Source organism: Solanum tuberosum, unplaced genomic scaffold, assembly GCF_000226075.1.
Source record: "Solanum tuberosum cultivar DM 1-3 516 R44 unplaced genomic scaffold, SolTub_3.0 scf00491, whole genome shotgun sequence".
Taxonomy (NCBI): domain Eukaryota; kingdom Viridiplantae; phylum Streptophyta; class Magnoliopsida; order Solanales; family Solanaceae; genus Solanum; species Solanum tuberosum.
The window spans coordinates 270,682-291,238 of NW_006239416.1; the positions used below are offsets into that span (position 1 = coordinate 270,682).

General features: G+C 34.2%; 1 protein-coding gene across 3 annotated transcripts; it reads left to right on the forward strand.

Moving 5' to 3' along the window:
• The first annotated feature begins 9,101 nt into the window (after positions 1-9,101).
• LOC102602469 (uncharacterized) lies at positions 9,102-20,332 on the forward strand. Of its 3 annotated transcripts, none has more exons than XM_006364387.2 (11): positions 9,102-9,139; positions 9,814-11,679; positions 12,131-12,260; positions 12,358-12,446; positions 12,706-12,950; positions 13,238-13,324; positions 13,473-13,572; positions 14,180-14,387; positions 14,465-14,597; positions 19,787-19,844; positions 19,932-20,332. In XM_006364387.2, the coding sequence occupies exons 2-11, from the start codon at positions 9,952-9,954 to the stop codon at positions 20,076-20,078; spliced, it is 2,925 nt and encodes a 974-aa protein (XP_006364449.1). In that variant the 5' UTR covers positions 9,102-9,139; positions 9,814-9,951; the 3' UTR covers positions 20,079-20,332. The 3 variants fall into 3 exon arrangements, with proteins under 3 accessions (XP_006364449.1, XP_006364450.1, XP_015159427.1); XM_006364388.2 differs by having other exon boundaries at positions 14,468-14,597; XM_015303941.1 differs by lacking the exon at positions 9,102-9,139 and adding an exon at positions 9,161-9,242.
• Positions 20,333-20,557: the final 225 nt, after the last annotated feature.

Below are 20,557 nucleotides of genomic sequence, written 5' to 3' on the forward strand. Positions count from 1 at the left end.
CTTCTTCCCCACCAAATTAGCTCATTACATAGTTGAGGAATTCCCCACTTGGAAAATAATGTTGTGTATAGCCGTTTGTTCTGCCATCATGGCTTGTAATTGTTCTTACAAAAAAAGTTCCTAGCGTGTCTGCTTCTAATGATGTTATGGCATACACGGGAGAAACTTCAAAATGGGTAGGGTTCCCCATAACTACTTGCCTAGCTCCCTCATTCACCAGTGCATCTGCCACTTTGTTCTTATCCTGAAATACATGTATTAGCGTTGCTCTCATATGCCACATCAAGGACCTGCATTCAGAAATTAAGTTAGTGTGACGAAGGTGACCTTTTAAAATCAATTGAACTGCTACTCGAAGTCCATGGAGGATTGTTATAATGTCGGCATTAGTTGCATCTGTGTGGGGTAGCCTTTTAGTGAAGCCCATATCCACTTTTTCCCATTGTGATTTATGCTTACTCCCCCCAATGCCCCTAGGCCCTGGAGAGGTTCCCATTGAGCCATTTATGTTGAGTTGGTATGTGCCCTATGGTGGGGTGTCCCATTTGACTTGAATGTTTTTCTTGATTTTTGGCATTATTGTGTCGATAAGAAGGTGGTATTCAGTAGCACTAACGATCACAAGGTTTGTTTTGATCATGTATTTATTCTCATTACATACATTAGCTTTCCTTCCGAGCCACATATGCCATAAGCTTAAGAGGATTACTAATTTTCCTGGTATTTATCTGTTGAAGTGCTTATCCTTAAGGAATTTTCCGACCTATTTTATGTTAGTTGCATTCATGTTTGAAAGATCTATCTCCATCTTGGGTTTTTCCAGAGGGAGAGTTCCTTCCAAAAGTTCCTTGCTTTGGGTCAATGAAAGAGGATGTGAGATATGTCTTCACTTTGATGCCCATAATAATGATATTATGGGTTGATGTTGATACCTATGTTGTGGAGGTAGCCATTGGTGGGTAATCTTTTATGCCGGAGGATCCACATGAAAGATTTGATTTTATTGGGGATTTCTTGTTTTCAAATCCATCCAAACTCTTTTTGATTGATTTTCCCAAGCTCTTTATGCTTCTTGTCAAGCACGTAGTAGGTACTTTTTATAGAAAAAAAGAAGTCATCTTTGATAAGGCCCCAAGTAAGATCATCTTATTTCCCATTCAGAGGGGTGAAGTGATTATCTTGGATGATGTTAGTGAGGCCTGGCAGGTTGAAAGATAGCACCCCCATTTTTCATTCTCTCTCTTTCTCACAACATTGATTCAGTGTTACCTTATCCTCGTTTTGTTTAGGGGGACCATGAATGAGGTTTCTTATTGGATTTAGGTTTGGGATGTAGATATCTTCGAAGAACCTTATTGTTCTGACATTGTTGGCTATCCGTTTAGACCCTTTTTTGCAAGCATTCCAACCTCGCATTACACAGTTTCCATGTCCTTTAAACTGCTTTTTGGTTTTTGTAGCTGGGATCTTGTTGTGGAAGTATTTAAAATACATTATCCTCGCCCAAATGGTTTACGGTTTCTTGCATACTTTCCAAGCCAAGGAGGCTTGCAACGTTTTGTTTCTGGTTTCACTTTTTTTGCATGGTTATTATGTATTATTTCATAATATATCGTATTGTATTATATTGTATCGTATTATAACGTTCATTACATAATGTCACATATTTATAATTTGAATGATAAACCTACAAGAAATTATATGATACAAGGTAGAACTACAATGAAAAAGTAGGGTAAATAAAAAAATAGAATTACTAAATAATAAGTAAAGATAAAATGAGAAAAAAATATTAAGGTAACGATGCAATCACACCAAATCAATCGTTACACAAAATGAGTCTTTTCATCGTTACCTAACGATGAATTTAAACGATACTCCCTCCATTTCAAAATAGTTGAATTATTGGGGTGTTTCACACCCTTAAAGAAAAGAAGAGCAAAACAATAAATGTAACACCTTGGGTAAAAATCATAAAATGACTCCCCGTATATTAATAGACATCTAGGGGTGAAATAAAGAGTATAAGAGTCAAGGTCAAGAGGCAAGTGCCAAGGCAAAGGGGCCAAGCCAAAGCCAAAGGCCAAGGCTGCCCCTAGCTTGGAGCACACTGCCTCACCCTTCACGAGTGGGACCACAGATCCTGGTCCTCATCACAGCTTGTGAAGGTGGCTCGTGGACTTACTTTGGTCATGGTAGAATGGCCACCCAATAAACTAGCTACTGGCTCAACTTCACTGAAGGGACCACGACTCGTGGTCTTGACCATGGCTCGTGGAGCCCTTTGTGAAGATGACTTAGGCAAAGTGGCTTGTGGCACAAAGTAGCCTAGTTACTGCCTCAAGGACCACGGCTCGTAGAGCCCCTCGTGGGAATGCCTTGGGCAAGTGAGCCTCATGCGCCCTTTTCCTAGCTACAACCCAACCTTCACGAGGGGGACCACGGATCATGGTCCTTACCACGACTCGTGAAGGTCCCTCGTGGTGCCTGGGCGTGGTCACTTAGTGAGGGTCAAATAAGTAATTTTCTTTTTAAGTCCAATTAAAATGGGGTCGTTTTGGGTATTTTTAGGGGTACTATATAAGTTGTTTTAAGTCCAAATACACCCAAAACAAGTCATTACACTCAAACGCCCAAATCAAACCAAAACTTCATCTTACTCACAATATTTCTCTCTCTAAAACTCAAAGAAGAAGAAAGGTGGAATTGAAGCTAGGGTTTGGAGGATTCAAGGTTTCTTCCTCAAATTTCTTGGAAATTCTTAAGCAAGGTATGGTGGCTTTTCATCTATGGGTAGTTTCCACCCATAGAGTCCCTTCAAAACTTGATTTCAAAGCTTCGAATTTCCCCAAAACCTAGGGTTTCAATCTAAGTCATGGGTTCTCTTTCAAAATGTTTTCAATTATTGATTTATGGTTGATTATGGTGGATTATGGTTGAATTGATGATTAATTATTGATTTATGATAAAAATCGCCCCAAGAACCCATGAATCCCCCTTATTACTAAATTGTGAATTCATGATGTGTGTTGATTGATTATAAAAGCATGTCAATTGATTATGTTTGTGTTGATTGAGTTATTGAATCATTATATTCCCTTATCTAATGTAGAAATTCTAGATGTTTGGGTTGAGTTTGATTCATTGCCTTGAAGGATACATGTTGATGAGAATTGTGTATGAGTTTATGATTCACTTAAATGGTGAAGATCCTATGACTATTGTGTAAGTGTGGTATTGTTGCAAGATCATTCTCCCCATACCCTTACACATGACTATGCATTAAATGTCTATGAATGTGATAATGTTGTGGTGTTGATTGAAAGGTTGTTCTCATGAACACTATGAATATGATATGAAAGGTTTACTCACATATTGATGATTCTAAGGTTGAAAGGACATTCTCACCTAATAGATCTATGAGCTATTATGATGCTATGTTGGTTTGAGTGCCTAGTGCATTCTTTCATGAACATGAACTTAAGTAAAGACTTAATATGAATTTTAAAGGGAATTATGCTTAGCACCGTGTGGTTATGAATATGAGATGGAAGTTTTTACGTTAGAAAGTCCGGCTTCCCAAAGTAAGTTATCTCATGAGATGGAAACCGTTTACGTTAGAAAGTCCGGATTTCTAGTAGCAATCTCCTTATCCCATAACTATGTGCCCACATAGGTCTTTAGATAGTGGATCCACCTAAAAGCTAATATATGAGTTCTACCTTAGGCAAGTAGGACACCTCTTTTCGGTGTGGGGGTAAGACACCGAATTCCATGTAGCTCAGATGATCTATGTCGGTTAAGGCTATATTTCCTTACATGATAAGAATATGAGTTATGACAAGAACATGAACAATAACTATAACTTCTTAAGAGGTACTACTTAGTATGAGTGGGGGTATGGGACTCCATTTGTGCATTGCACAAGTAGGCTTTATTAAGAGTGGTTGTGGTAATGTTCTCTTATGCTATGAAAACTTATGAATTATGCATGTATGATATGTATTGTTGTTAAGAATGACTTTACTTGCTACAAGTTATGAATATGAATATTTCCTTGTCTATGAATGTTGGCTAATGATGAGGTCAAGGTATGAGATGTATGATGTTGGTGACCTAAATGTGGTACTTAGTATTTGGTAGGATTATGGGATCTTACCTATGCATTGCACAAGTATAGCCTTGGGTTGCTTATGATATGGTATGACTTATGTTTCTTCACAAATGTGCATGATGACTGTTAAACTTGACAAATGCATGATTTGAACTAAATGTCCCTTTTAAGCATGTTTTAAGGATTTTTATGCATGGCTTCCATACTTAGTACATTTTTGTGTTAACCCATATTTTCTACATTTTTCTAGAAGTGTAGGTCCCGGTTGTTGAGGTTGCTTCTCTTTGGTTGAAGGCTTGGATTGATTCTCTCCTTGCCTTGGTGAGTCCTCATGGTTCGAGGACAAGAGCTATTCTTCCTAGTTTCCTTTCGTATGTTCTACATTGAGACTTTATTATAAAGGGCTATGACCCTATTGATTCTCGATTATATTAGATGGTTTATGGAGACGATGTCTAGACTTCTATTTCAATTTTATGAAAAGACTTTGATTGTAAAAAAGTTTTAATTTTGCACCATTTCTATTACTTATGTTTATGATTATGCTAAGGGCTTGTGTGAGACCCCTTCGGGGTCGAGTACGTCGTGTTACATCTAGGGGGAACCCCTGGGTCGTGACAATAAATTAGACGTTACTTTTCATTTTTGCCCTTATTAATTATTGTCAAATTAATCTTTAGAATAATTCAAGCAATTAAAGTTTCTTGAACTTATCACATAGAAAATCCAAATAAAGGGTAAAAATGAAGAATATTCTAAAAGTAGTCTTGAAGATTGAACAATTAAGTTAATTTGGAATATAGAAAATGTCTCAACAATTCATTTATTTTGAAACAGAGGGAGTACAATACAATAGAATTTTAGTAACAATCAAAACAAACACTGTATTTAGACTAAGAGCCTGTTTGGCATTGCTGCTAAAAATTGCATATTTTTCAGAAGATTTTTTAAAAAAAATAGCTTTTCGGAAAAGTGGTTTTGAAAAAAAGCAATCTGTGTTTGGTTAATTCATTTGGAAAGTGCTTTTGATAAGTGGATTGTGCTTGACTATTTTTTTTATAAAAAAAAAAACTTTTGAGAATCAAATTACTAAAAAAGACACGTATCAATGCAATTCTATTATTAAAGATTATTTAAAATATCTATTATAAAATTTATAATTAAATTTTTATTTTAAAATTAGAATATACATGTTCAAAATTTCGATCAATATTATACATAGATGAATAAAAATTAAATTAAATATTAATAAATCATTAACATGATGATTATATAATTAAAAATATCAAGCAAAATAAGTTTTAAAATCATTTCACAAATTAAATCACTACATACAAAAAACTCATTAATAAATATATATAAGAGATATATTGTTAAATATGTATATATAGGCTATAACAAAGATATATTGGTCTTGAAATAAATAACTTTTTGCTTTTGCTCCTTATTTTTATTTAAAAACATAATTTTTTAGCTTCTCTTCAACAACAGAAAAAAAATGCTTATACTTCTATTTAAAAACATTTTCAGTGATTAGCCAAACACCTTATTACTCAAAATAAGTGTTTTTGGTCTTCCAACAACAATGCCAAATATGCTATAACTAGAGTTGTCAATATGGCTAAGCCTAAACCGTGATTTAGTAGGGCTGAGCTAAGATTTTTGGAGCCCATTTACGATTTTTTTTTTTATAGCCTGACCTGAATAAACTTGCTGATTTGTGGGTCTTGAGAAATATGGGTAGGGTAGACCCATGGGATAAATAAAAATTAATTAAGAAAATAAAAATAAAATAGAGTATTAAAAATAACAAGAGTCCAAACTCAAAATCTATTTAAAGTTTTAAATATAAAAATTTAAATACAACTTATGTATATAAAATATGTAATACATAAAATAAAAATTTCCTAACATTCCTAGGAAATTACTACGTAGGCCATAGCCTATTTATTCACCATTTTATGGATGAAATATTGTCATTTTTTTGTGTTTTATTGTGATCATCGAAAACCAATTATGTTAATATTTCTATTTAACTATTTATACTTTTACTTGAAATCAAACTTAATAAATATTATAAAGATAATTTTATTTATGGATATGATTAACAACAGTAACACTAACATCATGTAATATTATCTTATTGATATTTATGATAATATTTTAAAAAAATAACTTAATTTAAAAAATATAAAAATATATATATATTTAAAATAGGCTAGACCGGCATAGTCCACAGTCCACCTACTTGTGAGTTGCACTAACAACTTTTTAGCCCAAAAAATCAACCCGTCCTAATCAATCAAATTTCAAAGCCCGTATAAATTAACCCAAGGCAAAATGACACAAATCCCCCCCTTAAATTTACTTATTACTATTTTCCCTTAAAAGTTTTATTAATCCCCAAAATCCCTCTTTTTCTCTTTTAAGTCAAAAAATCTCACGGATACAATATTGGGCCTTTCCTACGCTAAAAATCAGAGTTCATTCTTTTCTTATTTCTCTTCTAAAACTTCTCCACATTTTCTTTGACAGTTGATTTCTCCAATATTCTTCAAAATCAAGTATCTCTCTGTGTGTACTCTAGGTAAATTTGATACTTTTCTTGTAATCCTCTTTTGTTTCTTCTTATACTGTTGAAATACTCTTTTGTTTGTTCTTCTAAACTGTTGAATCAGATGGATGATGCTAACACTAATCAGATATATGACTATGAAGATACTGATTGGGAGGAGAACAGATCCAAAAGCCTACACGACCCATTGTTAATGGCAAATGTAAAAGATGGAAAGAAGAAAAACGATTGTACTTCATCTTCAAAAACCGTTCGTAAAACCCCCAAAAAAAGGGGTCAAAAATTTGCTCCCTCCAATTTCTCGACCTCCATTACCTGAGGTTAGGTTTTAGTTCTTCTTCTTTCGAATGTTGTAATTTTTTTTGTTAGTTAATCAATTTATGATACAAAAAATGCACAAATTCAGGTCTCTTATTTAATGTATCGTTATTATCTGTAATCAATTTATACACTAACCCTAACTAAGTCAAATTATAATGTATTTTATTTCAACTGTTATAACATGCATTGTTCAGTAGATCTCAGTCATTAATGTATCGTTTGTGTTTTGTTTATGGGTCTGTGTATGTGTATCTGCTATTTCAAGTTTCATACTAAATATTGTATCAGTTACATAAGATACAGTTATTGTATCACAATTTTAGTCCGTTACATTTCCATACTGTTTCAACAAATTTCAACGATATATTAATCAGAACAATCATATATTGATACATTATCATATGAAATAAACTAGACACAGTTATTGTATCATAATTTTAGTCTGTAACGTTTTCGTACTGTTTCAACAAATTTCAACGATACATTAATCAGAACAATCATATATTGATACTTTAACACATGAAATAAACTAGACATAGTTATTGTATCATAATTTTAGACAATAATGTTTCCGTACTGTTTCAACAAATTTCAACGATACATTAATCAGAACAATCATATATTGATACATTATCTTATGAAATAAAGTAGACACAATTATTGTATCATAATTTTAGACAATAAAGTTTCCGTACTGTTTCAACAAATTTCAACGATACATTAATCAGAACAATCATATATTGATACATTATCATATGAAATAAACTAGATACAGTTATTGTATCATAATTTTAGACAATAACGTTTCCGTACTGTTTCAACAAATTTCAACGATACATTAATCAGAACAATCATATATTGATACATTAACACATGAAATATACTAGACAAAGTTCCATACCTCCTGTTATCAGATCTCTTTACTCTGAAATTAAAGCCATGTTTTATTTTGTATTTTGCCATTACATATATCAGAGTGGCTTTATCTTTGTACAATTGATCCACTTTCACGTCTGTACTTTTTGTATCAGATATGTAATTCGTCACCTCTAACTCTAGTATATAACACAAACCACCATTTTTTGATTCTACCAAGTTGAGAGTGAGTGTATCCTGTTCAGCACCTTCAACACAGACGATTGAACCAGTCGACACATCAAAATTTTCACTATCGACAACATCCTTAGCAATTGTATCAATACAGAGGGGATACATTCCAAATCCGATCTCGCGTTTCTTCATCTCTACATACAATCTTACTCCCATATCAGTCCTTATATTCATTGGAGAGGAGTTTCCTTCTACAATGTATCATATTTCAATATTTTTTCTCGACTCATCAATATTCAACTCAGCCGCAATTGTTGAAACTAGGTTCATGAAGGAAACATCTTCACCAACCAATATCCCATCACTCTTGTATCTTTCATAATTAATCTCACTCTCCCAAACTCCAGAATGCCTCAACAAAATTGATATATTCATTACCTATCCGATTAAACTCACTTCAACAAAATTGATTCTCAGTCGAAGTCCTCTTTGTTGAAACAAAGAAGAAGATGAACGCAATTTGCAGAAGATGAACACCATTTGAATCTTTTCAATTCTGATTTGATTTGATTTGTTATTTTTGGGAATCACTTTACGAAAACTGATTTGGCGTGATTTATGGGATTCAATTTTTGATTTTCCGTTTTCATTTTCCATTAAAAGCGCAACAAAAAATATCCAACCTTTAATTAATAATGTATCTGCGCCATATATTTAATGTATCAGTGCTGAATTATTGTTCCGAACCGTATGTGGGACGAGTTTTTGCCTCATACAGCTCGGGCCGAAGATCGGGGGAAGTTTAGAAGAGATGGGGAAACCTAGCAGCTGCCGGTCGGGGCGGGGAGGGATTTTCAGTCATTTTAAACTTATAAGGGACAAATGGTCATTTTGGCTTTAAAGTATGTGATTTATGTCCTTTCAAATTTAATGGGCCAACCCAATTTGACTGCTCTAGCTGAGTAGCTTAACAATAAAAATACAAATACAATACAATAATAAAGGGTATCTTTTGTTAATACGGTACTTCTCATAGTTAAATAATATTTTACATCGCCTTCATTGGTTCTCTTTTATAGGTATGTATATGTAATCTTCTTCTTCTGTCTGCTCAGTGCTTTTGGTTCTTCGTTTAATCTTGCATCTTGGTCGAATTTGTTTCTTTTTTTTTGTGCATCTTCGGTATGTTTTCGTATTAGAGCGAACTGAATTTGGGTTTTTTTTTGGGTGGCCTTGGGTTGAGCCGCCATTGTCAGTGAACTGGTTGAATTTAATCTTGAAGGGAACATAAATTTTTAATTGAATGAATTCATCCTTATGCCAATGTAATCAGTGAATTGGCTGAATTAAATCTTGAAGGGAGCATGAATTTTTAATTGAATGAATTCATCCTTATGCCAATGTAATCAGTGAATTGGTTGAATTAAATCTTGAAGGGAACGAATTTTTAATTGAATGAATTCATCCTTAAGCCAATGTAATCAGTGAATAGGTTGAATTTAATCTTGAAGGGAACATACATTTTTAATTGAATGAATTCATTCTTACGCCAATGTAATCAGTGAATTGGTTGAATTAAATCTTGAAGGGAACATGAATTTTTAATTGAATGAATTCATTCTTATGCCACTGTAATCAGTGAATTGGTTGAATTTAATCTTGAGGGAACATGAATTTTTAATTGAATGAAGAATTTTACCATAAAAAAATTCAGTTACTTCATGAAAGCTAAATTCTTGAATTTTTTCTTCAGGAAACTTCAAGAACATGACAAGAAAGCTGAAGCACTGGTTTAGTGGCTTTTAGGATTGATAGAATTTGTAGAGGAGGCAATTGATAGAATTTTCATCAGGCTATACTCAAGGTTGAAACATATTTTGATAACTCAGCCATGGTACCTTTTATTGAAGCCATATGCAATTCGGTTAGTGGGGAGATGCTGTGTGTGGATCCGTATGTATCATGTCTTCAGCCTGTAGAAAAACAACTTGTTTCGGAGGGTTTTGCACCAATCTCAGAGGATGTTCCAATGAGTGGTAGTGTTATGTTTAACTCAGTTCTGCCAAGCCAAGAACAACAACCAGCTATATCACCTAATGCTTTGTCAGTTTTACATCCCCCTAAAAATGAAATTTCCAGTACTTTGTCAATTACTAAGAGTGAGAGACTGAACTTTCAGTCTTCCAATAAGAAACATTCTAGAAAGAGGAAGCGACTTGAATGGAAGACCATCTCCCATGAAACTGAGCTTTGTCCTGATGCAGTTTCCGAGTGCAATGATAATAATATGTCGAACCATAGGTCCTTAAAGTCCTTGCAAGAACTTAAGGAACATTTGTCTTACTTAGGATGGAAAATTGAGCAAGCAAAGGATTACAACATCATTAGGACACGGTACGTGGCTTCTGATGGGAAGATATTTCAATCACTTCGTAAAGTTTGTAAGATGTTGGAAAAGTCAGAAACTTGGGTAGAAGGCCAAAAAACATCATATGATGGTTCATCTGATGATCTCAACCTTTCTACTTGCCTGGCAAAAGCACAGACATGCAGTGAGGTGTCTGAGCTGCAATATACTTCTCAAGAACCAATCGTTCCTCCTGAAATCTGCCCTGAAGCTGTAATTGACTATTGTTTACTGGGATCAACAGACAATCCTGCCTATAAGAAGTTGAACAGTGGGGAAAAGAAGTCTATGATCATGAAAGCTAAGAAACACCTCGCTGCAATAGGATGGAACTTTTCTTATTGTCAGAAAGGGGACAGGAGAGAACTGCGGTATTGTCCTCCTCATGGGAGGAAAAAATTCATCTCTCTTCGAACGGCATGCATATGGTGTATGCAGCAGTGGAAAGCTGAGGGACAGATGCCTGAATTATTTTCCCGGTCAAATGTTCTGGAATTTCAGGTGAATTTGGCACCTCAGAGGACCTCATGTAAGAAATTATCAATGGCGACATTTTCTGTCTTGCCACTTCCGAAAGAACCTGCTCAACTTAATAAAGTCACAGTTTGTGAAATCAGCAAAACAAGAAAGAAGAGTAACCACACAGGTGGGTGGAACATGTTGAAAGAAGGAAAATCCAGATCTTCAAGAACAGTAGTAGATGGTACAGAATCTCAGTCTTCAGCTCGTCAGTTGCGATCAAGTAAAAGAGCTCGGCAGGCAACAGTTTCTTCTTCCTTGCATCATACACCTCGAACAGTTTTATCTTGGTTGATTGACAATAATGTGGTTCTGCCCCGTGCCAAAGTGCAATATCGTGTGAAAAAAGATGGTCGTCCAATGGCAGAAGGGCAGATCACTCGTGCAGGGATCAAATGCAAGTGCTGCCAAAAAGTTTATGGAATTAGCAATTTTGAGGTGCATGCTGGAAGCAGTTATCACAGACCTTCAGCAAATATATTTTTGGAAGATGGACGATCCCTTCTTGATTGTCAACTGCAGATGAAAGAAAAGAGTATTGTAAGAAACACGAGGAAGAGATCACCTTTGTTGAAGAAGCACAGCCATTTGGGCACAAATGACAATGTGTGTTCTGTGTGCCATTACGGTGGTGAATTACTTCTGTGTGATGAATGCCCATCTTCCTTTCATACTGGTTGCCTTGGAATGAAGGTGTCTTTCTGTCTGTCGCTCTTATCGTACCTTTGTTTCTTTCTCCTCCCATCTCCAACCCAACAACAATTCTTGCACTATTTTAGTGTGTAAATAGTGTTACACCAAATTTGGTGTTATACTATTCATCAACACCAAATCTCTTTTTGATTATTTTATTATTATTTGTATTATATAAAACTTTTGAAAATATAAATGAAATAAAAAATAATAATATAATATTGAAGAGAGGGAATAATATAAAGTGAATATTCTTTTTAGTGTAGTGGGTTGGAGCCGTTGGAGTTGGTTTATACTAAAATAGTGTTGGTGTTATGGGTTGCAGATGCCCTGTGATTCATATTGTCAATTACATTGGTTAGGCAGTGAGAGAGAGAGAGAGAGAGAGAGAGCATTTTGCATATTGGTTCTACACCTGTTTGATACCAACTGCATTCTATTGCTTAAACAGGAGGTTCCCGATGGCGAGTGGTTTTGCCCATCATGCTGTTGTGAAATGTGTGGCGAGAGCAGATTTGATAAAAACAAAGACCACTTTACAGAAAGCAGTCTACTTATCTGTTGTCAGTGTGAGCACAAGTGTAAGAAGCTCTTTTGATCATTTTTTATGTTCCTACTGCAGCTTATACAGGATTCTGTGGATGTTTGGCATTACTGATGTTGATCAATTATGTACAGATCATGCTCGGTGCGTGAGAGATAAGGGTCTTCAAAAGCTGGATTGTTATCCTGTAGGAAAATGGTTTTGCAATAAGAGATGTGAGCAGGTAGGATTCATGCCTAACACAGAATAGAAAGCATTTGCATCTTGAGTAGAACGCACATCTTCCATTTCTTGTCAATTGTCTCATTGAGAGGTTATTTTCAGTGTAGAATGCAGTTGACCGGTCGGATCTTAAAAGAATTTCTTATTGATTATTCCCATGTTATCAATCCTAGGGATATGTTAAATGAGTCTCCTCTTCTGTCTATTGAAGTTTACTTTTAAGAAACAGTTTGTCTAAGTCAACTTAATATCTGTTGCAGATATGTTTGGGTATCCACCAACTCTTGGCAAAGCCAGTTATGGTGGGAATTGATAACCTCACTTGGACTTTATTGAAATACGTAAAACCTGATGATTTTGATTCGGATGCTGCTAAAGATGAGTTCGTCTTGGAGACTTATAGTAAACTTGATGTCGCTTTGGATGTGATGCATGAGTGCTTTGAGCCTGTCGAAGAACCTTACACAAGGAGGGATCTTATGGAAGATGTTATCTTTAATAGATGGTAATATCCAGCTTTATAAATTCTTGAGTAACCTTTGTTGAATTTTGTGCAAATATTCTTGTTGAACTGCGTAATTTATGGAAAACAAAGTTATGCATATCATATGACACTTTCATTGTTGACACTCTTTCATCAAAGGTTAGATTAGAGCTTCTACCATTCATGAACTTAATCAGCCTTGAGTGTAGTATTTATCTCTCGAGTTGCTTAAACACTACTTTCAGAGACTTGTATCTATATGTTTTAATTATTTATGCTCTGAAAAAAGTTGTAATTCGAAATTGCAGGTCAGAGCTGAATCGCTTAAATTTTCAGGGTTTCTATACTGTGCTTCTGGAAAGAAATGATGAAGTGATTACAGTAGCGACTGTGAGGTATCCAACCATTATATATTAGTATATTATTCATTGAAGTAAACTTTTCTCAACTTATCATTTTAGTATAAATCTCTTTAGTATGAAAAATTAGTTGAATAATGTGACTGAATCTTAGATAGTAAGCTAACAATTTTCATGCTCATAGGATTTATGGAGAAAAGGTAGCTGAGGTTCCTCTTGTGGCAACAAGATTTCAGTACCGCAGACTTGGAATGTGTTGCATCTTAATGAATGAGCTTGAAAAGGTATGCAAATCTACTTTTTCTTTCATTTTCCTTCTTCAGGGAGCGGAAGGAAGAGTTGTTGCTAAGGATGTATCTAATGTCTGTTTTAAAAAGATCACCAATAATTACTTTATTAAGCAGGGATGTTCATGAAAGCTATAATTTATAGGAGATAACTTTGAATTTTTATTTTTTAGTCATGTGTTTCTTTCATTCCATGGTTATATAATTAACATTTTCGAGGCTATGCATTTGAGTTGACTGTTTGGGGACATTGGCTTGCTCTCCTTATCGGAAGCATAAACATGCATTTTATAAGAGAAAAACCTTTGGACATGGTTATTTTGGTTCTCTAGATGTCATATTAAGCAGCACTCTTAGGGCTTTTTTTTTTGGTTGGCTTCAATGCTCAGTTATGCTACATCGATGTCAAGTTATGGTTACCTATCAAAACAAAAGGACTTCAATTCTAGTTAAGAATAAGTGATGGTATGGTGCACATGTATGGTTTTCTTTCTTTGTCGCTACGTACGTGGGATAATGATGAGCATGCTTTGACATAGATTGAATATGCTTGTCATCTGATCTGCTTGCCTTTCAACTAATGCAATTTTGTTATTCATTCCAGAAACTAATGGAATTAGGAGTTGAGAGGCTAGTTTTGCCTGCTGCCCCCGCCGTGCTAAACACATGGACCACTTCATTTGGTTTCACAATGGTGAAAGAATCTCAGAAGCTAAACTTCTTGAATTACACTTTCCTTGATTTCCAGGGTACAGTAATGTGTCAGAAACTCCTCCAGAATATCCCTCCAGAGGTATCAAGTGAATCAACAGGTATGTAAAACTCTTCATTTACTGTGGAAGGAGATGGAGATTTGATATGGATGGACTAAAACTTCATTTTTATCCAGAAGTTTATCAAACTCAACTTGACCACATAAAAAGCAAGGAGACTGTTGAGTTGGATGGAAACAGTGCGCTTTCTGAGGTCTTCCAAGCTGAGCAAATTGAAGGGAGTGAAATTGTGGATCAAGGATATGCAGAGTATGTTTCCCTTTTGTTTTCTCTGTTTTTTAAGGACTGAAGAAGGGAGTAATCAGAGAGATATAACATTCAAATTATGCAGAACGTAACATGAAAATTGTAATATGACTTTGATAACCTATTCAAGCTTGATAATTATGTCTTTAGGAGACAAATGACATGCAGAATATAGCTTTACCCCACAAATTATCAGGAGCATTAGAACTATAAAAGAATTGGCAGAACTCCTTATGAGTTGTGGAAAGGTTATAAACCTAACTTGAAATATTTTTAAGTCTGGGAGTGCCATGTTAAAGTTCTTTTCCCTAAACCTAAAAAAAGTAAAATAGGTTCTAAAACTGCTGATTGCATGCTTTTTAACTATGCTGAAGATAGAGATCTGCATATAGATTTCTTGTCTTAAAGAGTGATGCGCTTGATTGCAATACTATTATTGAGACAAAGAATGCTGAATTTTTTGAATTTTTTTTTTCATTGTGATACAATTTCTCATGCACCTGTTGAAATAAATAGTGAGTCTTTCTAATATTGAGGAACTACGAAGGAGTAAAAGGTCTAGGAAAGAGTGTTTTTCTTATGAAAATGATTTTCAAACTGTTTTGGTTGACAATGAACCATCAAATTATTTTGAAGTTATATCTTCCTTTGATGCTAAATTTTGGAAAGAGGCAATGAAATTGAAATTGATTCAATAATGAAAACTAATACATGGATTTTGACAGATTTACTTCCTGGTGCAAAACCTATTGGTTGTAAATAATTTTTTTTTTAAAAAACTTAATCTTGATAGATCTATAGATACATATAAAGCTTGTTAAGTAGCAAAAGAATTTTCTTAAAAACAAAAAAATGATTATTTTGATACATTTGCATCAATGACTAGAATCTCTTTTATTCGAATTTTAATTTCCTTAACATCAATTCACTAGCCTTTTCATTCATCTAATAGATGTAAAAACAACTTTCTCGAATGGTGATTTAGAAGAAATTTATATGGTTCAACCTGAGGGATGTATTATTCTTGGACAAGAAAATTCAAGTTAGTAAATCAATTAAATCTCTTTCTGGCCTCAAACAAGCTCCTAAACAGTGATGTGAAAAATTTGATCAAGTCTTTCTAAAAGACAACTTTTCTTCTATTGAAGTGGATAAATGTGTTTATCCTCCTAAAGTGGTAGACATTGATTATGTGATAATATGCCTATATGTTGATGACATGCTTATATTTGGTACAAGTTCAAATATTGTGAAAAGTACCAAACTATTTTTGTCTACTAATTTTGATATGAAAAATTTGGGTGAAGTAAATATGATATTTAGAGTTGAAGTTATAAGGAATGGATTTGATATAATGTTGTCACAAGAACGTTATGTGGAGAGGCTTCTTAAAAAGTTTAAATATTTGAGGTGACACCTGTGACCACTCCTTACGATGCTAACTCTCAATTGAAAAGGAATAATGGTGACCAGTTGCTCAGTCTAAATATGCACAAATTATTTGGAGTTTGATGCACTTAATGAATTTTTCTAGGCCTGATAGCCTATGCTGTGGTAGATTGAGTAGATATACTCACAATCCAATATAGAGCATTGGTCTGCATTAATTAGATTGATGAAGTATCTGAGAGGAACCATGAATTATAGTATCCTGTATAGTGGATTTCCTTCAGCTTTAGAAGGGTATTGTGATGCAAATTGGATCTCTAATTCTTTCTCAAAAAAAATAAAATGGATCTCTAGTATAGATGAGATAAAATCCACTAGTGAATGTGTTCACCTTAGTTGGTGGTGCAATATCGTGGAAATCAGCTGAACAAACGATCATTGCTAGTTCAACTATTGAGTCAAAGTTTGTAGTTGTGGAGTTAGCTGGTTTTGAGGCCGAGTGACTAAGAAATTTCTGAGTGAATTTCCCTTTAATAAAGGATGTATTACATCATGTGTCTATGCACTGTGATTGTCAAGCCACAATTGCTATTGTGAAGAATAAATCTTATAATTGCAGGAGCGCACACATGAAATTGAGACATAATGTCATAAAACAACTGTTGAGAGATGGAATAATTTTCATTGATTATGTGAAGTCAACTGAATTCGGCCAATTCACTGACTAGACCTGTGGGAAGAAAATTAATTCTTCAAACCTCAACAGTGATGGTATTTAAGGCCAATATGAATGTCAATAAATATGGTAACCCAACCTTTGTGACTGGAGGTTCCATGAAGTAGGTTCATATGGTTAATAACAAGTCGATATTAATGCACACTAATTGAGAGTGCTTGAACTGTTACTAATTGTGAGGGATGAGTTATTAACTTTTAATGAATTTTAGTCCTTAAGGATGGTGTATTCAAAACAATATACATTTGATGAATTCACCTATATGTGAAGTGGAGCGAGGCTGCTCCTATGAGATTTTGGCCTAATTTCTAGAGCTCTCATGAATAACCAGGCACGCTCAGGGCCTATTGGCACAAAATCGTGTTGAACAACAAAATTACGGAGGTCTAAATGTGATTAATATAATCTCTGACTTACAATAAGAATTATTGGTTCATAGAAATATATTATTTCACTCGTAATTCTGTAAGTTAAATTTTAGCGGTCTAAGTTTGGTTCATAGTTCAAAAGACACCAAAACCTATTTTGCATTTAGGCCATGCAAATCCAACAATCTTTTTACTCTTTGATTTAGTACTTTTTTGTTGGTCTTTTTAATAAAGAAATTAAGAAAATAACAGAGAAAAAATACTGCAGTATTATCAAAGGGAATTATTTTATTAATAATCCAGAGACTTGCATTTATAGATATAATTCCTAACTAAAATAGAAAAATAAGATACTAACTTATCAGTTTAATTCAAATAACAAATAAAAAGAACTAACTCCTAAATATAAGTTAAATAGGACTCTAATAACATAGTTTAAAAACCCTAAAAATAGCTAACTGTTTTATTTTTGCAATATTCTGAGACATATTTTCAACACTTCTTCTTGGATCAGGAATTGTAGATTGTAGTCTCATTTGAAATTGACCTTGTGAACAAATCTGCTAATTCATCATTTGTCTTGCAAGGCTTGTGTGCATCATCTGTTGGATTAAATGAGAAACTCTTACCTCTCATTGCAACTTGTAAAATCTCTTGCTTAGTAGAATCAAAGATTCGACAATATTTGTCTCCAAATAATAATTTAAATCCTTTTTCTATTAACTGACCAACACTAAACAAACTTTTATCAATATCAGGCACATAAAGAACATCTGAAATTATTTTTGTACCTGAATTTGTTTTAATTGAAACAGACCTTTTTCCTTTTGCAGGAATACAATCACCATTCCCAATTCTGACTTTCTTATTTTCCATAGGAATGTAACTCTTTAAAAAGATTTCTTTCATATGTCATGTGGTTTGTACAACCACTATCAATCATCCAAAAATCAGATTTTTTGGTTGAAAAACAAGTTGCCACAAATAAGTGGTCTTCTTCTTCTTCTTCTTCTTCAGTAGTGACTTGGGCAACTGTTTCATCTTTTTGAAAATAGCTTTTACAAATCACAGCTTCATGACCAAGTTGTTTGCAATTCTTGCACTGTGCATCTGGTCTTTTCCAACATTTATATGGAGGGTGTCCATTTTTTCCACAGTGTTGACAAGGTGGGTAATTTTTCAAAAATTTACCATTGCTTTGAGTTTTGTGGCTGGCTACTAATGCTCCTTCAACCATGCCATCTTGCCTCATAAGTCTCCTTTGTTCCTGAGTCTGCAAAGAATTTAACAATTCTGCCAAGGTAATTTTGGACAAATCTTGTGTGTTTTCCAAGGTAGTTATACATGCTTCATATCTTTCGGGCACTGTAACAAGAACTTTTTCAACAATTCTTGTATCTTTAAATTCAGTGCCTAGTAATCTTACCTTGTTGACAATACCAAGCAATCTGTCAGAGTATTCCTTGACTGTTTCTGACTCTTTCATTCTCTGCAATTCGAATTCCCTCATTAAATTTAACACCTTCATTCCTCGTATTCTTTCATCTCCAGCATATTCTTTCTTTAGATAATTCCAAATATCTTTTGGTGATGTGAGAGTCATGATTTTCTTGAAAACAGTTGTTGAAACAGCAGCAAACAAAGTTGCTTTTGCCTTCGACTTAATGGTTTTCTTTTCCTTGTGACTCTTGATTTGGGCCACGGTGGGATTATTTGACAGCGGATTAATTTCATAATCCTCTTCCACGGCTTCCCAAAGATCAAGAGCCTCCAAGTAGGTCTCCATTCTTACAGCCCATAGTTGATAATTCTCACCATCAAAATAGGAGGAGCCATTCGTGAAAAACTATTTTCGGAATCCATTTTTCTACTCACAGGTCCCTCAAGAAGAAGGCTCTAGATACCAATTGTTGGTTTTTTTAATAAAGAAATTAAGAAAATAATAGAGAAAGACTTTGAGAGAAAAAATACCGTAGTATTATCAAAGAGAATTATTTTATTAATAATCCAGAGACTTGCATTTATAGATATAATTCCTAACTAAAATAGAAAAATAAGATACTAACTTATCAGTTTAATTAAAAATAAACAAATAAAAAGAACTAACTCCTAAATATAAGTCAAATAGGACTCTAATAACATAATTTAAAAACCCTAAAAATAGCTAACTGTTTTATTTTTGCAATATTCTAAGACATATTTTCAACATTTTTCGTTGAAGAATCTTCAAATAGTGGGGGATTGTAATGATATTTCAATATTTTTAAAGGGCAAATGGTCCACTAAGTGAAAAGGTGGCAAGAGAAATATCATTAGTCAAGCAAGTTGCCACCTCACATTACTGGAATGAAAAACTGCACTATCACAGGAAAATAACTACTACTAAAAAGAAATAATTACTGTTGTAACTATTGGATGACTAAGGAGTGATAACATATAATGGATAGGGGATTAGGAAGTTCAGCAAATGAACATCTTACTTATTGATCTATTTTTATTGTATAGGAATGTTGGTTGCAGAGGCTGTTTGTAGTCTTATATTAGGTTGTTCAGTCTTGATTGTCCTTTGGAACAGTGAACACGTTTAGGATCCAAAAGCACACTTAGAATTTGATTGTGTTCTTGTGCTGTTTATTGTGTTCAAACTCTGCAATTTCTTTCCTAGCTGATAAAAACTAAACTGTTTTACTACTTCTCAGTGCACCTGGAGGATGTGAAAATAATGATACGGATGCTCCAACTCCTCTCATTAATGTGGTACATTTCCTTTGCTCATAACATCTCAGCAGATTTTCTTTACTTAGATCCTCATGTTAAGTATTATCGTTTGTGGTCTTTGAACAGGCGAACCAACAAGCTCCTCTTGGCTGCCAGGATGAGACTAGTCTGCAATACCAAGCTGAAGTTACTGATAGTAAGGTTTTAGAAAAAACAGGTGTTGTCCAATACAAATGTTACAAGCGGAGAAAAAAGATATCAGCCTGTGGATAATAAGCTAGTTTTGGAAGGAGTATCTAGTAAGCTGGTAAATTATTAGAAAAAGACGACACAACCATGGAATTTTGATGGCCAAATTATTTTTTCTCCGTTAACCTTATTTTTTCGTAGTTAAAGGAGAGAATTTAAGGGGTGTTACTCATGTATATTTTCATGTACAGCTATCTCTAGGTAGCATTAGCTAATAAAGATGTTTTCTAATCCTGAAAGTACAAATGTATAGAATCACAGTCTACGGTTTGCAAGTATTCAATGTCCAGAGCCAATTCATATATAAAAGCAGAATGTTTGAGAAATTTCCATGATGGGTTTCGTGGCCAGCAAATGAAAGAACATAGGGATGGTTGACGGCCATGGACAAGGGGTTGCTTACTATTGGTATCTGCTACACCCACAGATAGAATGAAACAAAGACAATTTGGTACAGTAGAGTCTTATAGTTATGCAAATGATTGAAAGAAACATTTTGCTTG